Here is a 23,106-nt window from a genome sequence, read left to right on the forward strand (position 1 = left end):
TCAATAGCAAAAATTTAGAATTGCCATAGCCCAAACCCCTGAAGAGAGTGATGGAAAGATCAAAGGTGATGGTGGAGTTATACAGAGAAGATAGGATTTAACAAATGAATATGAATGTTGAATCATTAAATTGATATCTTTTAGTCTCCAGTATTTTAGAGCAGCTAGAAGTAAAAGCATAAAATTGTGAAATTGTATCCCATGTCATATTCTGAAATATGCTCTACAACTAACTGTGGTGCTGTGCTTTGAAATCTATAGTTTTTTTTTTGTATAAATGCTATTTTTCACCAAAAAAAGAAGGAAAAATTGTAATGATAAAAAATATTTAAGCCCTCTAGCCTCCTATATTCTGGAGTGGCTAGAAGGAAAAATATGAGAGGATCATATGGTAGCCCATGACAAACTCTGGGATCTATCCTATAACTACTGGTTGAAGAGTGCTTTGAAAACTATTGTTTTTTTATTTCTTTGCTTCGTAGATATGTTATACTATAAAAGTTAAAAAAAAGTTTTTGAAAACTATTGCTTTCATTGTTTTCATTAGTTTTATTTTTAACTTTTATACTAAAAAAGTTTTAAAAAGTTTGTGATCTGGTCGAGAGAGAAGACATACATATGAGAAAAAATTACTAGCATTCAAAGTAATTCATCACAAGCACGATGTGACTACAAATATAACTGCTGGTTTCCCCATCTGCCAACCAGTACTTTCAAGGCAAAATTCACATTTTTGAACTCTGTAAAGTCTAGTATACAGTACACATTCAATGGGCCAATGGCATTTGGCCTGAACAGAGATTTAAAATTATTGAGCCAGCATTAAAAAATCATTACAAAAATTTGAATTTTCTTGGAAAATTGAGAGTTCCAACTGGCGCAAGGAACATTTGGCTGAAGCTGAACAAGAGCAGCCTGCTTTAGATGGGATTTGTGCTTACAGGAGAATGTTATTTTTTTGTACTCATGTCTCCATCAAAGATAGGAAAACAAAGGATAGACTAAAAGCCTGAACTTTTTAAGAAAAAAAAAATGAGAGAAATCCAAGACTGCAATTCAGCTGGCATATGCTAGAAAGGTCATTAGAGGTTGTTAGAATATCGAAATACTTCCACATTGTTCATAAATACCAATGCCCAAGCTCCTATGTGCTGCCCCTTTGCCCCTGGCACTCCTGCTTATCCTTATCCCATTTCCATCCCCACTGCCACACACAGAACTCAGAAGGACTCTTGCTCCAGCATTACAGCAAAGAGACATCCAGTGGACCCAGGCTGAAGACTAGGTGCTAAATATTTTGAATATAGCCCCTCTGAAGAGAACAGCTTTCTTTGTACTGTGAAAAATATTTCAACACATTTTAATATAGAAACAATATGGGTCTTTGAAAAAGACTGCAACATAAGACATCAATATGAAAAAGTTATGGCTTCCTTACATTTTCATCTTACTGACTAAGTTATATAGGGATGTGAACTTATGATCCTGCAGGATCTCAGTACTTAATTGACTGAATATGAGTTCAATGGAGGGGCAAATGATGCCTAGCTCTGGAGTGTAGGAAGAAATTATTTTTAAATTCTTATTTAATTGTGTACTCTTTATGCTCTGGGTATTTTATTAACTTCTCTTTATAAAGAGAAAGCTTTCTGCAAAACCCTGTGAGGTTAGCTCCATTTTACAAATGACAGAACCTAGCTCAGAGAAAATAAGAAGCTGCCTAATGTCATAGTAGGTAGAGCTGGAATTGAAACTCAGATCTCTTAACTGTTATCCTTTAACCATGCCTATTTCCTTAATAAAGAAAGAAAGGAAGGTGAAAACAAAAACATGAGCAGGGCCTTGAAAGATAACGTAAATTTAGTATGGAAAAAAGGAAGATTAGGGAGGAATCTCTGGACAAGAGAATGGGGCCATGAAATACATAATGAAATTGCCAGAAGTATTGGGGAGTTGATTCTACTTGCATTATAGAATTAATAGGGTCCTGGAATGGGATGGTGATGTATATTAGAAACCCAAAGCAATGTTGATTCCAGCTCTTTCCAGACTTTTGATGTGAATCAGAGACTATCACTTAGGGACCTCATGTCGCAGTTTCTGCACTTAAAAGTTGTTTTGTACAGCTGCAATTGAGACCTGTCTTTGATTACAATGATCTTAATGGAAGTCAGGTATGATTGTTTTCAGCAACTACTTACTTGCTGGGGAAGTTACAGACACACGCTTAGCAGCCATCTCCCAGCCCTCACTTATCATAGGCCTCTTCTACTGTACGATGATGTTTCAGTCTGTTCCCATTCCACAAGCCAGGAGAGATGTTAAGTCTAATGAAAAGTCCAACCAGAACTTAAACCTGCATACTGGAACAAGCAGCCCCAGATGCTAATCAAGGAAGGAATTCTCAATGGCATGGCTCCCTTCTCCCAGATAAACAACACAGATTTGTCTCTCCCCTCCAACACAATGTGGGGTGTGTGAAGCTGCCAGCTACCGATCCCAACCAGAGCAGTTTTGGCCATCCTAGAAGACCAACCATGATAGCATTTCTTCCCCTGCTCTTCTGGCCCCTTGTGCTATGCAAGTTATAAAGTGGTCATTGGTGGTAAGTTCCGGTGGTGCTTGAGCCTGTGCTTCCATGATGCCCTGTATAGCAACTTGCTCCACATCATTCCCCTGAGGGCAGAATATACTTTCCCAGTCCATTGAGTTGAGTTTGGCCATATGACTTGATTTGGCCAATTGGATGCTATCAGGGGTGACAGGAGCAAAGGTTTGAAATGTACTTTTCTTGTGGAATGTGTTCTCTTCTCTTCTGTCACTTTCATGAAAAGGACATACCCTGTTAGCCTGCTGGTTCAAAGACAGTGAGGCACATAAAACAGACTTGGACACAACATATAGGTCAGAGCCAAGTCCGGATGAGTCCAGTCTAAATCAACTCATTTCTAATGAACCTGTAGATAAGTGAATGAGAATCTGATTATTTTAGCCTCTTAGTTTTGAGGTTATGTAATATTAGTGGGCAATAGCTGACTGACATACAAGTATTATTTAAATCCAACATATTAGCATTGAATGCTTTTCCTCTTTTCTTATTTCTGTATCATTAAATTTTCAAAGAGAACATAAAAACATTTGTAGTATTCTATTTATTGCAATAACAAGTACATATTTTTAGAATTTGAACTGTGACTTTCACAAAATAGGTACAATTCCTTGATGAACAACAACTAACTGTATATGTACAGTGTTAGAGCTTCTGTTGGCTGCCAAAATCATTATTTATAAAATCAAAATCCTTTAGTGAAAACTGGCACATAGTGCTACAGCCTCAGGTGACTGCATGTGAATTATACTGGACTAATTTTAGTAAGTGCTGGCAAACTATCTTGTGAATGAGCTGATGCCAGGTTGAGGATGAAGGCAGAAGCTATTGATAGGTTAAGATCAAATATGGTTTAACATTCTGGTCTGCAGAAAACCCAAGGCATGGTATCCAGGCTGGACTTGAGTGGGGTGGGTTTGGGGTGCTTAAAGTAATAAGACCTGGATGAATTCTAGAGATCAACTACAGACAATATTCTGATCCCTACACAACAAAATAAATTCCATTTGGATTAAAAATGTCTTTCTGAAAAACCGTTTTTTTGACAATTTTGTCATCTACAGGTATAAGGCACATATAAATAAGAGGTGGATGGAGTTGAGCTTTGGGGAAGCTGTTTTTGAGAATAAAAGCAAAGGAAGAAATTGTGAAATAAAATATTAATTCATTTGACTACAAAACTTTAAATTGAGTACATATCAAGAATGCCACAAAAGGAACAAAGGATGATAGCATTGGAAACAAATGGAAACAGAAGATAGAAGAGCAATGTCTTTAAAATACTGAAAGAAAAAATTGCCAGTTAGAATTATTTACTGAATGAAAATATCCTTTAAAATTGAAGGTAGTAAAGACATTTCAGATATACAAGATCTAAAAAAAAATCATTACCTACATTAAAGCAATATTAAAGGAAGTCCTTCAATGAGAAGAAAAATGAAAACAGATGAAAGTCTGGATTTACACAAAATAAAGAGCCCCAGAAATGGTAATTATGTGGGTAAATATAAAGACATTTATCTCTTTATTTTTAAATTTTTAAAAAGATAACTGCAGTGCAGGTTATCAGGAAATAGAAACAAGGTGGAGATTGGGCCTCAGGTGTGAAAGAGTACAGAATGTTCAACAGGACTGATTGGAAAGATCCAGAAATGGAAAGCACAATACCATTTGGTGGTAGCACAATGATATAATTACACGAACAAAGCTGAGTGTGAATATAGTGAGGGAAGAAGGCTGGGGACATGTGTGACACCAGAAGGAAAGTAGAGGATAAAGACTGAGATGGTTTAACTTAGTGATGCCTAGAATGGACAATGATGGTGATTAAATGTACAAATAAAAGAATGTTTTTGCATCAGGTAGAACAGTAACATTATACATGCTCCCACTGAATGTAACAAAGGCAATATGCTGGAACTAAATGTCAACAAGCGCAGAATATGGAGGAGGGATATGGGATTCTTTGAGAAAGAAAAGGAAATGTCCTCATGTAGATTGTGGTGGTAAAGGAATGGCTATGTTATTATATAGGGAGCCATTGACTTTTTTACTTTGGTTTGATGTGCTCATTTAAAAATGAATAGAGAGATATAAACGCTGGAGAAAATGTGGAGAGAGAGGTGCACCTATTCGCTGTTGGTAGGGAAGCAGAACGGTGCAGTCCATCTGGAGGGTGGTGTGGTGGCTCCACAGGAGGCTGTGGGTGGAGTTGACATACGATCCTGCAACCCTACTGCTAGGTGTATACTTGGAGGAACTGAGAGTGGGTGCACGAATGGACATTTGCACAGTGGTGTTGAAGGGTTTATGGGTTTAGGGTGTCAGTGTTCGTGATTCACAATGGATGGAGGTGGCCTAAGGGCACATGACTTAGGGAAGGAAGGGGGAACTGTGGTATATATGAACAATATGCTACCGAGTGGCTTCAAGAAGGAATGAAGTTGTGAGGCATGCAACTAAGTGAATGAAACTTGAGGACATTATATTGAGTGAAATAAGCCAGAAATGAAAAGACAAATATTATCATGCCTTACTTATGTGGACTAACTATAATATACAAACTCAGAGAGTTGAAATTGAGAGCATAAGTTATCAGGCTTTTGAAAAATAAAATTTTAAAAACATTTTTATTGAGATGTCATCACACACCATACAGTCTATCCAAAGTATACAATCAATGACTCACAATATCTTCACATAGTTGTGTATTCATCACCATGATTATTTTTAGAAATTTGCATCACTTCAGAGAAAGAAATAAAAAGAAAATAAATCTATCCCATACCCCTTACCCCCGCCTCACTGACCACTAGTATTGCAATCTACCAATTTTTTTTACTCCTTATCCCCTCTATCATTTATTATAAAGTCCTATTATAAAGGTTCCAAGATTGAAAGCTCTTACAGCAGTCACATCTATTCTGGAGTTGTAACTGTTATTTCTAAATTCTGAGATGCTGAGCTTTTGTCTATAACCTGGTCATTCCCTGGTACTTCAGGTACCAGGGTGTGAGAGTGAGAGCTCTGAAACTATGAAAGACAGCATTATCCCATTAAGTAACTGTTAAAAATAGTTGAAAAAAATGATCAAACTTTAACTAGAAATATGAATGAAGCTGATCTGGATAGGACTAAGGTAAATCAAAATATCGGTAAAGGATGGTATGGTATATATTTTAAACTTCAACTTTTGTGTGAGACCAAAGGAGGAGATGTTCATTTGATGCAAAATTTATATTTTTGGTAGTACACTATCTAATTTAACTTGTATGTTCAGTTTATCCAAACACCATAATTAAATGGAATTTTGAATAGGGAGTTGGTGTAAAGGTTAGTGTGATGCACTGATACATTAAACAGTAATTTGGGCAAAGAATAAAAAAGTATTTGTAAAGTTCCCTTGGATCTGGGGAGAAAGGAGGAAATATTAAACTTCCTCACCTGGGGATTTCCTCATATTCTTGCAAGCACTGGGGGCAAACAATTTAATAGGCTGAGCCCTTGGTCTTCGGGACCATCCTTGTGAAACTTATTCCTGCAAAGGAGAAGCTAAGCCTACTTTTAATTATGCCTAAGAGACCCCCAGAGAACCTCATTTGTTGTTCAGACGTGGCCTCTTTAAGCCAAATTGGCAGGTGAACTCACGGCCCATCCCCCTAAGTGGGACATGGCTCCCAGGGGAGTAAATCTCCCTGGCAACATGGGACATGACTCCTGGGGATGAGGTGGGACCTGGCATCATGAGAATGAGAAAGCCTTCTTGACCAAAAGGAAAGAGAGACATGAGACAAAATAAAGTTTCAGTGGTAGAGAAATTTCAAGTAGAGTTGAGAGGTTATTTTGAAGGTTATTCTCATGCATTATATAGATATCCTGTTTTAGTTTATAGTATATTGGAGTGGCTGGAGGAAAGTAGCTGAAACTGTTGAACTATGTTCCAGCAGCCTTGCATACTCTATGATTGCAACTATATCGCTCACACAGTGTGACTGTGTGATTATGAAAATCTCTTGGCTGATGCTCCCTTTGTTCAGGGTATGGGCAGATGAGTGAAAATATAAAGACAAAGATAAATAAATGATAGAGGGGATAAGGGGTAAAAAAAATTGGTAGATTGCAATACTAGTGGTCAGTGAGGGGGGTAAGGGGTATGGGATAGATTTATTTTCTTTTTATTTCTTTCTCTGAAGTGATGCAAATTTCTAAAAATAATCATGGTGATAAATACACAGCTATGTATATTGTGAGTCATTGATTGTATACTTTGGATGGACTGTATGGTGTGTGATGACATCTCAATAAAAATGTTTTTAAAATTTTATTTTTAAAAAGGTAATGTGTGGTTTGGTTCATGTGCCAACTTGGCCAGGTGATGGTGCCCCGTTGTCTGGTCAGGCAAGCACTAGTTTAACTGTTACTGCAAGGCCATTTTGTGGACTTAAATCATAATTAATAGAATGAAAAGACAACCACAGACTGGGAGGAAAATCCTTTCAAAATATATATTTTGTATCCAATTATATATATATTTAAAACTCTTGAAACTCAATAATAAGAAAATCCAATTCTTTTAAATGGACGGAAGATTTGCACAGGCACTTCAGCAAAGAAGATTTATTGATGGTAAATAACCACATGAAAAGATGCTCAATATCATTAGTTTCTCAGGATATGCTAATTGAAATCACAGAGGTAGCACTTATCAAACTGGCTTAATGTAAGAAAACTATATTAAACACTGACTGGGATGTGGAGAATCTGTAACTCCATGCACTGCTTACGGAAATGTAAAATGAACGGCCACTTTGGAAAAGTATGGCAGCTTCTTAAAAAAAATAAACACAAAGTCATCCCTACCACATTGTCCACTTCTCCATTCGTAGGTATTTCCCCAAGATTAAAGAAAATACATGTCCATACCAATACTTGCAAACAAATCTTCATGGCATCGTTATTTGTAAAAGTTACAACCTGGAAACAAAAATGTCTACTAACATATAATAGATAAAACAAAGTATGGTATAATCTTGCAGGGAGTACACAGCAACAAAAAGGAGGACTATTGATACATTCAAAACAAAATAATTATGCTGGGTGTAAGAAATCTGTACAAATTGTGGGATTCCATTTATATAAAACCCTAGAAAATGCAATTTAATCTATAGTGACAGAAAACACATCAGTGATTTCTTGGAGACAGGAAGATATTGAGGGGTAGAAGGGAAGAATTAAAAAGGAGCATGAAAATGCTTTTGGGGGTGAGGATATGTTCACTATTTTGAGGGGGTGATGGTTCTCAGAACCATGTCAGAACATATCAAATTGTATGCTTTAAATATATGCATATATTATATGTCAACTATACCTTAATAAGACTAACTTTAAAAATGGCAAAAAGTAAGACAGTGGAAAGCGATTGCTACTAGGTGTAGGTTTTCTTACTGGGGTGATGAAAATGTTCTAAAATTTGGTAGTCATGACGGTTGCACAACTATGTGAATATATGAAAAATCACTGAATAATATATCATAAAAGGGTGAATTTTATTTCAGTCAAGTTGTTATAAATAAATAAAAAATGGAAGAAGCTATAACAAGCTAAATAAAAAGAAAGCTAAAGTGGCTATATTAATACCCAGGTATATTTCAGATCAAAGAACATTACCAGGATAAAGAGGGCTACTCCATAATGGCAAAAGAGTCAATATGTCAAGAGGATATAATAATCTTAAACATTTGTGCACCTAACAACATAACTTCCAAAACCTTGGAGGAAATAACTCTGAAAGAACTGCAAGGAAAAATAGATACATCCACAACTAGTAGAGAGAAGTACTAAACTAGAGAAGTCTAGTACTTCCCTTTCAATAATTGATACCTCAAAGAGACAGAAAATCAGTAAGGACACAGAAGACTTGAACAACACTCTCAATGAACTTGATCTGATTGACATGAAACACTCCACCTAACAACAGCAGAATACACGTTATTTTCAAGTGCACCTGAGTACCTAGATCATAACCTCTACCATAAAACAAATCTTAATAATTTTATGAGTCAAAACACACAACTATGTTCCTGGACTAGGATGGAAGTGAATTAGAAATAAAAATCCCCAAATATTTGGAAAGTAATAACACACTGCTAAATAATCCATGGGACAAAGAAGAAATAAAAAGGGAAGTAAAACATCTTGATGTGAATGAAAATTAAAACACCATGTTTCAAAATTTATGAGATGCAGTTAAAGCAATTCTTGGAAATTAGTAGCACAGGGGCCTTTTTTTTGGCATTATAATTATCGATTTTTGTGTGTGCTGCCTCAGCATCCACCTTACTTTGGCAAAGCCCCTTGCCTCAGCATTGACTTTTGGCCCAGTTAATAAATATTTTTCCAGGCCTGGGGCACAACCCCCCCACAGCCCAAACCCACACCTAGACCTACTCATACCATCCATAACTCATCCAAAACCCACAGCTGGTCCCAAATGATAAGCTAACCATCGCCATCCTCCTCCCCAGTCCCTGTCCCTTTTTGCATGTATTTGTTCCAAACCTTGACTCCCCAAAAAACTACTAACCTGTATTCCTGGACCACAGTAAAGGCACAAGTTTGTGGGTCCCTCTTGCTCTCCTGTGTGCTCCCCAGCTGCTGGTTTAATTACCCGATCTAATAGCACTTTCCACTGATCCCTCATGGCATCCACCCCTACCCCCTTCTGGGGCCTATAAGTAAGAAACTATCTTTTCTCATGCACTATGACCTCAGTTTCTCATCATGCACACCTGACCTCTGCCTAGATCCAAACTTAAAATCCAACTTAGCTAATTCTGAATATTAGGAAAGAAAAATGTCCAGATTAATGACATCAGCTTCTACTTTAAGAAACCTGAACAAGAAGAGTGAACGAGACTGAAAGTAAGCAGAATAAAGGAAGTAAGGAAGATTCAAAAAGAAATAGATGCAATATAAAGAGAAAATTAATAGGGAAATCATTGAAACCAAAACTCATTATTTGGAAAGAACAATAAAATTGAAACATGTTTGACCAGACTAATCAAGAAAAGAAAGAGAAATGCAAATTACCAGTATCATGAATGAGTGAAATAGCATCATTACAGATTCTATAAATATTAAAAGGATAATGCAACATTATGTATGAATTTTATGCAAATAAATTCAATAATTTAAATGAAATAGAAAAATTCCTTGAAAGACATTAACAATGAATGCTCACTCAAGAATAAATGAATAACCTAAATATTTCTTTATCTATCAAATAAATTGAATCTGTAGTTAAACTCATTACTATAAAGAAAGCTCTACTTCAGAAGATTTTTCTGTAGAATTCTACTAAATATTTAAGAAAAAAAATTTAAACAAATTTCCAGAAAATTGAAAAGGAGGAAATATTTCCAAACTAATTCTATGAGACTCACATTACTCTTATTCATTATCTGCCATTGGCATTACAAGTAAAGAAAGCTACAATCCAAAATCCCTTGTGAACATAGATGCAAAATTTTTCAACAAAATTTTAGCAAATTGAATCAACATTTTATAGAAAGGATAATACATTGTGACTAAGTAGAATTCATCCCTGAAATGCAAGGTTGGCTTAATATTAGAATTAATATAATTCTCTGTATTAAAATACTTAAAATAAAAAGCATATGATGATTCAACAGATCCAGAAAAAACATTTGAGAAAAACTCAACATCTCTTCCTCATAAAAACTCTTAGCCAGGTAGGAATAGAGAAGAAAAACCTATGTTATATTTAATGGTGAAAAACTGGAAGTTCTCCCTAAAACCAGGAAAAAGATTGGATTTGCACTCTTAGCCCTTCTAACCAACATTGTACTGGAGGTTTTAGCCAGTGCAGTAAGGCAAGAAAGCATCCAGATTGGAAAGAAGAAGTGATGCTGTCTTCATCTGAAGATGTGATAATCATCTTTGTAGAAAGTCTTGTAGACTCTACATAAAAACTACAAGAATTAATAATGAGTTTGGTGAGGTTGCCATATATAAGATCAAAATAGAAATATCAACTTATTTCTGCATACTTAGATGAACAATATGAAATTGAAAATTAAAAAATAATTTAATTGGCAACAGCATCAAAATATGAAATGCATATTGAAAACTATGAGACACTGTTGAGAAAATGAGAAAAAAAAAATCTAAAAAAAAAAATTGAAGAAAATCTAAACAAACGGAAAGATGTCTGTACTGCATCAGAAGACTAAGTGGTGTTAAGATGTCAGTTCTCTCCAGATTGATCTAATTTAGCACAATTTCATTAAAAATCCCAGCAGGCTTTCTGGTAGAAATTGACAGGCTGATTGTAAAATCCATATGGAAATGCAAACAAGCTAGAAAGTCAAAACATCTTTGAAAAAGAACAAAATTGGAGGCTTACATTATCTGACTTTAAACATTATAAATCTATAGTAATCAAGACAGAGTAAGATCCATATAAAATAGACGAATAGATTATTGGAAGAAAAAGCCCCAATTACATTAATCTTTGACATAACTGAAAATGTAATTCGGTGGAAAAAAGATAGTTTTTTCAACAAAGGGTCCTGGAGTAACTGCATATCCTTAAAGTTTCTTTATGTTCTTTGCACCAAGTACAAAAGTTAACTCAAAATGGATCATAGACTCAAATGTAAAACCTAAAGTTACAAAATTTCTCATAGAAAACATAGGAGAAACATATTTGTGATCTTATGTTAGGCAAAGATTTCTTAAATATGACACCAAAATCATGATGCATAAAATAACAAATAAATTGGACTTCATAAAAAAATAAGAATTTGTGCTCTTTGAAAGACATTGTTATTAGAGAGTAAAAATCATGCCACTGACTGGGAGAAAGTATTTGCAAATTCTATATCTGTTAAAGAACTTGTATTCAGAACATATAAAGAATGCTCAAAACTCATTAATTTAAAAAACAAAATTTTTAAGGGGTCAAAGATATACAAAGAAGGTATACAGATGGCAATCACATAAAAAAGATGTTCAATGTGATTAGTTATTAGGGAAATCCAAATAAAAACTACAATGATATACCATTGTACATAGTATGGCTAAAATTTAAAAGATTAACTGCATCTATTATTCCTGAGCAGGTAGCACTGGAATTTTCATACCATGCTGGTGGGGATTAAAAATGCTGCAACTACTTTCCAAAACAGTTCAGCTATTTCTTAAAAAATTAAACATATACATAAATATGACCCAGCCATGCTACTCCTAGGTTATTTACTCAAGAGAAAGAGAAGCTTATGTCACTACAAAGACTTTGTTTTGTTATTCTTTTAATGTCCATGGGCTCAGAGGAGATGACACCTGTTTGATTTCTGATATTAGCAATTTGTGTCTTCTTTTTCTTGGGTTAGCCTGAATAAATGTTCACCAATTTTATTGATTTTTCTAAAGAACCAAATTGGGTTTTGTTTATTTTCTTGTTTTCCTATTTATAATTTCATATTAAATTTTTATTATTTCTTTTCTTCTTCTTGCTTTAGACTTACATTACTCATCTTTCTCTAGTTTCCTAAGGTAGAAGCTTAGGTTGTGGACTTAGATTTTTCTTCCCTTCTAATATATGGACTGATACTATACACTTTCCTCTAAACACTGCTTTTGCCTCATCCCACAAATTTTGAAAGGTGGTATTTTCATCTTTATTTATTTCAATGTATTTTAAAATTTCTCTTGAGACTTCTTCTTTGACCTACGTGCTATTTAGAAGTGCTTTGTTTAACTTCTAGAGATTTGGGGATTTTCCAGCTATCTTTTGGTTATTTATTTCTTTTTTAATCCCACTGTGGTGTGACAATATACTTTGTATGGTTTCTATTCTTTCAACTCTGTTAAGGTTTAAAATGTGGTCTGTCTTGTTGAACGTTCCATGTAAGTTTGAGAAGAATGCATATTTTGCTGTTGTTGAATAGAATATCCTATAAATCCCAATTAGATGAAGTTGACTGATAGTGCCGTTCAAGTAAACTACATGCTTATTGATTATCTGCCTTTTTGAGCTATCAATTGACAGGACTATCAACTGACAGAGCTATCAATTGATGTCCCCAATTATAACAATAAGTTTATCCTTCCACTTTTGCTTCATGTATATATATTTATCTTTGTATGCTGTATGGCAGGGGTCACATATCTTTTTTCATGTGAGTATCCCCTTATTAAAGTACCATTTGTTGAATTTTTTGTTTGTTTAGTTCTTTGTTTGCTCATTTGTTTTTGGAAGTGTATGGGCCAGGAATCAAACCTGGGTCTCCCACATGGCAGGCAAGAATTCTACCACTGAAGTATCCTTGCACACCCTTGCCTCATGTATTGTGATGCTCTGATTTTAGGAACATACATTTTAAGGATGACTTTGTCTTTTTGAAGAATAGGAATATTTATCATTATGCAGTGCCCTTCATCACTGATAATTTTCCTTGCTCTAATGTCTGCTCTGTCTGAAATGACTATAGCTACTCCAGTTTTGTTTTGATTCATGTTAACATTGTTAATCCTTCTCCGATCCCTTCAGCTATCAGCTTTATTTGCAATAGGTAAAAAAGGCATTTCAAATGTCCATCGACAAGTAAATGAATGAATATCTACACGATGGACTATTACTAAGCAATAAAAAGGAATGAGCTATTACTACAGGCTATGACACAGATGAATCTCAAAATAATTATGTTCAATGAAAGAAGCCAGACAAAAACAAATACTCTGTGATTCCATTTTTATAAGCAGAAATACAAGTGAACTTACATTGACTGAAGGCAGATCCGTTGTTACCTTGTAGGGAGCAAGGAGGGCAGGTAGGAGTTTGATACAAACAGACACAAGGAAAACTTTAGGATGATGGATGGTTCGTTATCTTGATAGTGATGATATTTTCATAGATCATATGCCCAGCCTTTTGTACATTTTAAATATATGCAGTTTATGTATGTCAAGTCCACCTCATTAAAGTTGTTAAAAAATAAATTATGGTCCATCCACATATGGAAAACATTGTGTAACCATCTAAAGACAGTGACTATTTTCCAAGTATGTGAAAATACTCAGGATCTATGTGAAATTTTAAAAAGCAGCTAAATTAAAGCAGGTAAAAAAGTCTGTATCCTATGAACTTAAATGTAAAAATATGTAATGCATGTGTGTGTAAGGATAGGGGGACCATGTTCTAAGAAGTTAACAATGAGAGGGAGGCCGGTATATATATTTGAATTTTTATTTTTCTGTAATGATCATTTCTTTCTTTTGGTGATAAGAAGAACTGTGTATTTTTTTTAAAAAAAAACAACAACAACAGATTTTTAGACCCACAAAATCATTAGTAATAAGTAGCCTTAAGTAAATAAGTAGTCTGCATATAGTTTATAGAATGTGGTTCAACAAGAGCTGTTTCTTTCTGGGTGTGTGCCTATCTGATTTAAACTGCAGCAGATGACATATTGCTTATGAGTAATGCGGGACGTTCACAATTCTTCCTCAACATTTATTCTCTAACAATATATCCTCTGTATTGAAAATGTGAAAATACTAATGGTGTTTGTATCCATCTACCCTAAGTGTTACTGGATTTAGCTTAAATTTCCATCTCAACCCATATGCCTCATATGCTATGGAGAAAGGGGACAGGATTTTCCGGGGAGTTATTCTGAAGATTGGACTAATATTACAGTGAGAGAAATAGGGAGAGGATTAGGGAGGCTTTGAGGATAAGAACACAAAAATGATGCATGTAGAGGGTACCTCTAGGGGAGTCATTTATTCATTCTACAAATATTTATTGGTGTCTATTATGTGCTGGGTTTTGCGTTAGGCACCAAGGATAGAGGGGTGATTCTTCCAACAAAATATAACCCATGTGATTGTGGGCAGGGCCCAGCTAAACAGGAAACCCCAAGTTTCTGCAGTCCTGAGGGACGGTTAGTAGGGTAACTTGTGGTTAGCATATTAGTGCAGTATGGAGAGGTTTTCATGCTGACTCTAGGTGTCAGATGCTACTTCTCACCACGAACCATGATAAAATAGAGAGCCCTCTTTCCACTGTCATGGTGTGGCTCTGAGATCCAGAGGACCTCAGAGATCAGAGAATGCCCAGAAAATAGAGGAAGCTGGGTCTCCGGCATTTTACAGACCTGCATAAATATGAATAGCAGCAACAAGATTGTTGATGAGGACTCTGAGCTTTGTATGAACTCTGAACATTACAAACAGAGAATGAGAATCCCCTACAATTATTAATGGATACCTGAATACAAGGAAGTGACTATTATAGCAAAGACTGGGATGGGAAACTCAGAACAGAATTGTTTGTTTACTCTCTGTGCCGGTTTGAAAGGATGTACGTATCCTAGAAAAGCCATGTTTTAATCCTAATCTTTGTAAAAGTAGCCGTTTCTTCTAATCCCTATTCAGTATTGTATGTTTGGAACTGTAATTAGATCATTTCCTGGAGATGTGACTCCATCAAGACTAGTTGTTCAGCTGGATTAGGTGGAGATGCGTCTCCACCCATTCCAGGTGGGTCTTGATTACTTTACTGGAATCCTATAAAAAGAGCAAACATTTTGGAGAAGGAAGGAGATTCAGAGACAGTAGAGAAGGACAACAGAGAATGCTACAGAACCAAGAAGCAGGGAGTCGACTGGCCAGCGACTTTTGGAGATGAAGAAGGAAAACGCTTCCTAGGGAGCTGGAGCAGAAGTTAGCAGATGACGCTGTGTTTGCCATGTGCCCTTCCAGCTGAGAAGCACTGACCACGTTTGCTGTGTGCCTTTCCACTTGAGAGAGAAACCTGGAACTTCATCGGCTTTCTTGAATCAAGGCATCTTTCCTTGAATGCCTTAGATTGGATATTTCTATAGACTTGCTTTAATTGGGACATTTTCTCGGCCTTAGAATTATAAACTAGCAACTTATTAAATTCCCCTTTTTAAAAGCCATTCCATTTCTGGTCTATTGGATTCCGGCAGTTAGCAAAGTAGGAGACTGTCTCTCAAGATGGAGTTGGGAAATTTGAGTAAACTCTTCCATGATACTTGGCTGCATTCCTTTTTTTTAAAATTTATTTATTAATTAAAAAATTAATAAACCAAATAAAACATTAATATATATAATCAGTAATTCACAATATCATCACTTAGTTGCATATTCATCATTTCTTAGAACATTTGCATTAATCCAGAAAAAGAAATAAAAAGACAATAGAAAAAGAAATAAAATGAAAACAGAAAAGAAAAAAAAAGATTATACCTACCGTACCCCTTGCCCCTCGCTTTCATTGATCACTAGCATTTCAAACTAAATTTATTTTAGCATTTGTTCCCCCTATTATTTATTTTTATTCCATATGTTCTACTCGTTTGTTGACAAGGTAGATAAAAGGAGCATCAGACACAAGGTTTTCACAATCACACAGTCACACTGTGAAAGCTATATCATTATTCAATCTTCCTCAAAAAACATGGCTACTGGAACACAGCTCTACATTTTTAGGCAGTTCCCTCTAGCCTCTCCATTACATCTTGAATAACAAGGTGATATCTACTTAATGCATAAGAATAACTTCCAGGATAACCTCTCAACTCTAGAATCTCTCAGCCATTGACACTTTGTCTTATTTCACTCTTCCCCCTTTTGGTTGAGAAGGTTTTCTCAATCCCTTGTTGCTGAGTCCCAGCTCATTCTAGGATTTCTGTCCCACGTTGCCAGGAAGGTCCACACCCCTTGGAGTCATGTCCCACGTAGACAGGGGGAGGGTGGTGAGATTGTTGTGTTGGCTGGAGAGAGAGGCCACATCTGAGCAACAAAAGAGGCTCTCTTGGGGGTGACTCTTAGGCCTAAATTTTAAGTAGACTTGACCTATTTGTGGGGTTAAGTTTCATATGAACAAACCCCAAGACTGGGGGCTCAGCCTATAGCTTTGGTTGTCCACACTGCTTGTGAGAATATCAAGAATTCAACTTGGGGAAGTTGAATTTCTCCCCGTTCTTAAGTAGAGAAAAATTTGTTCATTTAAAATTCTTGCTTGGTGAGTAAATGATCAGGGGGTAATCATGCCAATGAAATAGGTTGTGAGTGCATTAGCAGCTAGGGCTTGGACATCAAAGGCTGGAGGAAACTACAGGGGTAATTTATTGGAAATGTAATTATTTACTGAACTGCTCTTCTATGATGCCATAGGTCATGGTAGGAAGGAGTTTGATTAACCTTTGCATTTAAGGAGCCAGAGGTAGTTTTTATTATTTCCAAGAAACTATCTCAGTGTCTATTAGAATAAAGGCCACAAAGAGGATGTCTGACATTACAGCACCTGAGTAAACATTCCCTTTGGACTATGAACTCCTTAAGTGCTCTCTGAAATTCGATAACCTGAAAACATAAAGTAATGTTTATGGCTTCAAATTCAAAGAGAATTATGAATTGGAGGTAGAATCCAGAATGGTTCTGGATAAGATATTTGATTAATAAGGTCAATCTTTGATTGGGTCAAATTATGCAGTGAGCTGAAAGCCTTGCCCTTCTTAGCGTAATGTTTTACATATATTTGTTACGTTAGAACCTAAATTAATTTAAGAACATTGAATATTGACATTTCCAAAGTCCACAAGCAATCAAGATAAACTATTTAATTTCCTACCAATGAAAGAATACAACATATTTTTGTTTTTACAATACACTGGTTATGTTTTGTTACTCTACCAGTTTAAAAAATCAGGTATTATTTCATCTTATTTCTAAGATATTTATGTCTTGGGTTCTCTAGCTTGGGGGTTAATGCGAGGCTGTCACATCTGCTCTGTTATCCTAACTGGAATCCCAATAAGAAGTTGATTCTGATACATTTCTAGGTATTCTGTGGAGACTCTGAAAATACTGCTAGATGAGGGTAAGGCAGTTTAACCAGAGACCCATATCATTGTTCTTGATATTTTAAAACTGTTTTTTCAGTTATTAATGCTGTACTCCAAAAATACAGGTGGAAGGATCATTAAGTTTAAATTCACTGTTGGCTTCTGTTTCTGCAGCTTGCATTGGGTAACACCTTCTCTGTATGTTTTCCCAACATGAATTTTACTGGTGACATCAGAACTTTAAAGAAAGGAGATAAACTGAACTTGGGTTAGCTAATGTGGTATTTCACCTTACAAATGTGGGCTTTCCTGAGTGAAAGCAACTCTTGCGTTAGTTCCATTAGGAGTCACCAATGAAAAACAAGCAACTAGCCCTTAAACATGCGTATAAAGGTACGCATGTGTTATAAGGGCTAGTTGCTTGATTGCTGCTTTCTGAGATGTCTCTAATTTATTATTATTTTGGATGAGTGAAGAACAAAGGAAAGGCCAGAAATAGGATAGCACTCAAGGCAGCACTTCTCTTACCCTCCAAAATGGGATTTTAAAGTCAGAGTTATCCATCCACAGTCACAGAATCAAATTGGGAAGGGGACTCAGTCTAATAAAAATGTATGAAGATTATGGTAAAATAATTCAAACTACTAAAGGCTATGATAAAAGGACTTTTAATTATACCCAATTAGATTCAGTGCTTACATTTAGCTTCCGTCATTTATTTCATTCATCTATCCATGATTTCATTTGCTCAAATTCTAATAGAATTTCAAATACAGGGTTTGCTGATTTCACTTTTTTTTTACCTTTGCAAATTTAATATTTTCCCGGAATTTTTTAGAGATATTTGGTCCTTAAATGGAATAGTATTAGCTCCACCTCCCAGTTAGCCCTGGGAAATTCATCTTCCTTAAAAAGAGGTATAGCCCTTCTCTATTTACTCTTAATATAGGATACTATTTTGACTTATTAATCTTTTACTTCCCTATATTTTCTGCTTTTCCTTTGTTTCCATTCAAGCAGAAAGTAGTTCCATGCTCATTACCCTATGGGAGGCACATGGCAGGACAGAAAGCAGAGGAGTCTAGTAGACTTACTGGCTTTAGTTTTTCAAAGCCTAACCCTTTAGAGGAAAGGAATTACTGGACATAGACAGAGGGTTTTGAAGAATCACAAAGGCGATGAGATTTTTTCCAAAGTATGATGATCAGAAAGAAATTTCCTCTGACTGTGGGGTGAGAAACACACACACACACACATACACACAGAGCCCTGGATGCATTGTCAGAGTATAAGATCCTAAAGTTGCTTTACAAATCTGGGAAAAGGCAGTGGAAAGAAAGTCTAGGAAGGATTGAAGTTAAGTGCCCCTGAGACCAAGCCCTCATTGGCTCTAGTGGAATGGGGACTCAGATTCACAAACTATGTAGAGTTAGACAAAAAGTACTATTTCTAGTAAACCTGACCATGTTATATTATATAGGTATGTATAGCTGAAACGGTACTCATCAAAGGGTTTTAGCAGAAAACATGGAAATAAGGGGTGCATGGGTAGTCCAGTGGTCAAATTCTCACCTGCCACGTGGGAGACCTGGCTTAGATTCCTGGCCCATGCACTTAAATAAATAAATAAATAAATAGTGCTATGATAACAGGATATTCACATGGAAAAAATAATGAAATGTGACCTCCACTGTACAAGCATACAAGAAAAATGGAAGTAACTTAAATGTTGCTTGATTAAACCAATTATGATATATGTATAAATGAAAACTATTCAACTATTTAAGTGTTATTTATGAGATTATCTAATTATAAAAAAGACATTAAAATATTCTGTGATTTCAAAATACATGTTATGAAATATTATGGATAGTATGCTCCAGTTTTGAAATAAGGATGCATACATAGGCATATATATATATGGAATATGAACTACAAGAGACCTTAGTTTTTTTCTTTTAATTTTTCTTTAATTCCTAGACATTCTACAATGAATAGGTATTCCTTTTGCAATAAGAACAAAGCAAAAAGTTATAAAATAAAATATGACTCATTTACACTGAAAATACTAAACAAAACGTCACTGCTTTAATGGAAAAGGGTGGGGAGAGAAGACTCCTCACCCTTCTCATGCAGTTCTGCTGATAAGGTCTCTAAATAGTCTCCTTCACCTGCTAAGCTATTACTGCCAAAATGATGCTAAAAGCAAAGCCAGAAAGTTGGGAAAGAGCAAAAACTCAAAAATATGAAACGTAAGAACTGAAAATGGAGAAAAATGAAATATTCCTAATTTGGGATGGAGGAAGATGATAATATCCTTATATCTTCATTTCTAGTGTTGTATCTTATATAAAATATGTGCTTAGCAAATACTGACCAAAATCAGGGGGAAAAAAACCCCAAGGAAACGAAATTGTCTAGCAGTCAGGAATATAAAAAGGGCAAAGGTAGTTTTGCTTTATGAACCTGAGAGTTTTTAAAAATAAAACATTGGGTTGTCAGTTTTAGACTATTGAAAATATAGCATATAGGCTACTGAAAGCCAAAATGGATGAAAACTTACTTATATAGGAAGATATTGTGTTAGTAGCTAGTTTAAGGAATTTTGATTTTGATTTGATGAGTCCAGGAAGACAAAGACTATAAATAAGTAGACACATTTAATTTAAATTGTGTTACATATTTAAGTATCTGAAATAGTTATTTCTCAGTGCTTTTCCACACTTAATTTGAAAGCATGATAATCTAATAGGTATTTGAATACATGCATTTTTATTTAGCACTTAAATGCTTCCTAGTGTCTCTTGACAATGCCGTATAACACTAAGGTAAGGTATACTAATGGAAGATTAAATTGCATTGATTATAAACTATCCATATCATAACTTCAAATTTCAAATTTTAGTAAGAAGCACCTTTGATGATACTTGCTTTTATCAGATTGCTTTGCTTTCGGTTGTTAGTGTTTCCTTGGAACTGAACACATGGAATTCATATTGACAAAAGACATTTCTCTCTACATAGTCATTGTTTCTTGCTCTAGTCCATCTTTTAAAATTGTACTCACCCTTTTTGAGTTTATTTCTTTGAAGAATTAATGCCTTTAGAAGTGGAAGCCCATTTTTGAGGCTGCTTCTATGGTGCTTCACCCACGAGGATTTATGACTTGGAAGATCCAATGAGATGGAATATATGGCATTATTGCTGAGGTTTAGTATTTCTAAAACATGTAAATACGCAAGAGTTCTTAAGGTTATTTTTGAAAACAGATTATTACTGAGATCCAGATATTTTATTTTCCATTCTTTTTGTTTTATGTTAGACTGTAAAAGAAGTCTTATGAAATTGAAACTTTTATCCACTGAGGCTGCTGTCTGTGAAATGTCCACAGGAATGCCGTGCTTTCCAGTAAAAGAACAATTTATCAGAAGATATCCATTCCACTGGCACTCAGAACTGCATAAAACATTGCTTTTTCTTAGTGTGCTCGCTATTGTTCGAGTAAAACAAAGACCTAGAACTATGGAAATGACTCTGAAATACAGGTTTTTCATAATGCCTGGAAAAAAAAAATGATTGACTTACTAAAAATAACATGTAAAAAATAGTGAATAATAATAATAGCAAATAAGAAACAGAATATTTAATTTTTCAGTTTAAGATTTAGGAAAAATACCTTGCCTTGATTGCCAATTTAAATTAATGTTTACTTCCTTAGAAATTGCTGCACTAAAATGTAGTTGCCAAAACTGAACAGTTATTGTATAAAATTACATTGGTGTCACATTTATAAAAAACAACATTTCCTGATTTTTCAGAAAATACATTTCACTTTGACTCACCTTTGCTTCTGCTTTTCCAGTATTGTTCACCTTGCAGTCCTCTTTGAAGTGAGTGAACATTACCAAGATTAAAGACCTCTTCTGCTTCCTTGCTGTTTATTAGTCCTGAGCAAAGTCTATTTGGCTTATCTACAGCATTGCAATCAGTCATGTGATTTATTATGCGAATGACATGCCATCCAGTCACACTGAATTGTGACACTTCCTTAACTACATGAGTAGAAAGTTCAACTTATAAAAGAGACTCTTGATTTGTCTATGACTCTGAGAACTACAAGCTTTGACTTTGTGGCTTTTCAAGTAATTTTGAAATTATTTCTCTCTATATATACAGCAGAAATAAAATGGATTATGAAAAGAATGCTCTGGCTCAGAACCATGAAGATGTAATAAGATATAGAAACATTAAGTATCTTTTTCACCAAAATTCTTGAGAAGCAAATGAAAGTTCTAAAACAAGTAACTATACATTACAATGGCTGAATGTAACGTACACACAGAAAAACGATTTGAAAAGAAAATTAAATGGAAAATTTTGATGTTTTGTTTCAATTAGACTCCATTTCAAAACCAGTGTATGTACAAATTATCACATTATTCAGTATGGAATGCTGGTTTATAAAAAAATCATTCCTTCCTTTCTGCTATAATGCCCATTTTAGTTCTCTTGCTACAGTCTGAAATACTAGAAGGCTTAACTGATCTTCCTGCCTCTGCCTCTGCCTTTCCTTCTTCTTAATCCATCCTAATTGATTCTAAAGGGTTATTTTCCCATAATACTGCTTTCCTCATATCATCCTTCATTTGAAAACCTTCTTGCCAGAGGAGAAATTAATTTGCTCTCTGCAAATTAAAAAAAAAATTTGAGAGAAAGGAAAACATTGTAGATATCTATTTATATTTACATTTCATGAACTTGAGCTGCAAGATTCTGGTATTTTGAATTCCATTTTCCATCGGGTCTTGTTTCAAAGGATGATGACTCAGAAATATACGCACAGACTAACACTACCGCATTATCTGTTAAGGAGTGGATAACATAATACGCAACTTAGAATGCTGTTTGAGATGTATGATATTCAATTCATTCACTTGATTAATTTTGTCTAGTTGCAGACAGCTGTAAATACTGTATAACCTAAATCAGTTCTTATTTTTATTGTCCTTAACACAGTGATTTATGATTACAGCATGTTAAATAAGCTTATTCTTCTTGTCAACTCGTCATTTGACTGGAAAAAATTAAAATTCTTTAAATTTGGAAAAACAAAACAAAACAATAACAACAAAAAATCATAGGGCTCCTTATTGCCTGAAGTTCAAATCCCTCAAGTTGGCATTCAAGGTTTTGTATTATTTAGCTAAATTTAACTCACTTGATAAGTATATGTGGAACCTGTGCAAAGAAATACATGTGTATCTCAGGCTAGAACGAGCTTTTAGTTCATTCCCAGTTCCAAGCTCAATGCCTTTTCCTTTCCTCAGTCCAAATCCTATGGCCTTGAGACCTTTCTTTCTGTATCAGCCTCTTTTTTTGTCTTTGTTTTCAGAAACCTTTCATTAACATTTATTGAATGTATACTCAGTTTGACAGAATATCAGCACTATCCTACATTTCTATTGTTTTGCTTTGCGTCTACGGTGAGCTCACAAGATTGGAAGCTTCTAGAAGGTAAGGACCATGTTTTCCATGTTTTGTATTTTTAATAGTCTGCCGTCTATCACTGGGCTATGCTTTGAATGAATGAATTCATGG

The 23,106-nt window shown here is 35.1% G+C and overlaps 1 protein-coding gene across 1 annotated transcript in view; it reads right to left on the bottom strand.

The window, feature by feature from the left end:
* The window catches only part of LOC143663231 (leucine-rich repeat-containing protein 66-like), a 41,509-nt gene extending 19,201 nt beyond the window's left edge, over positions 1 to 22,308 (bottom strand). The window contains exons 1-2 of the mRNA XM_077136851.1: positions 22,256 to 22,308; positions 20,576 to 21,067 (exon numbers count right to left, since the gene is read on the bottom strand). Of these exons, the coding sequence (XP_076992966.1) occupies positions 20,576 to 21,067; positions 22,256 to 22,307 (544 nt within the window). The 5' untranslated portion in view covers position 22,308. The remainder of the gene's footprint in view (positions 1 to 20,575; positions 21,068 to 22,255) is intronic.
* Positions 22,309 to 23,106: the final 798 nt, after the last annotated feature.

Source organism: Tamandua tetradactyla, chromosome 19 (assembly GCF_023851605.1).
Source record: "Tamandua tetradactyla isolate mTamTet1 chromosome 19, mTamTet1.pri, whole genome shotgun sequence".
In the NCBI taxonomy this organism is placed as follows: Eukaryota; Metazoa; Chordata; class Mammalia; order Pilosa; family Myrmecophagidae; genus Tamandua; species Tamandua tetradactyla.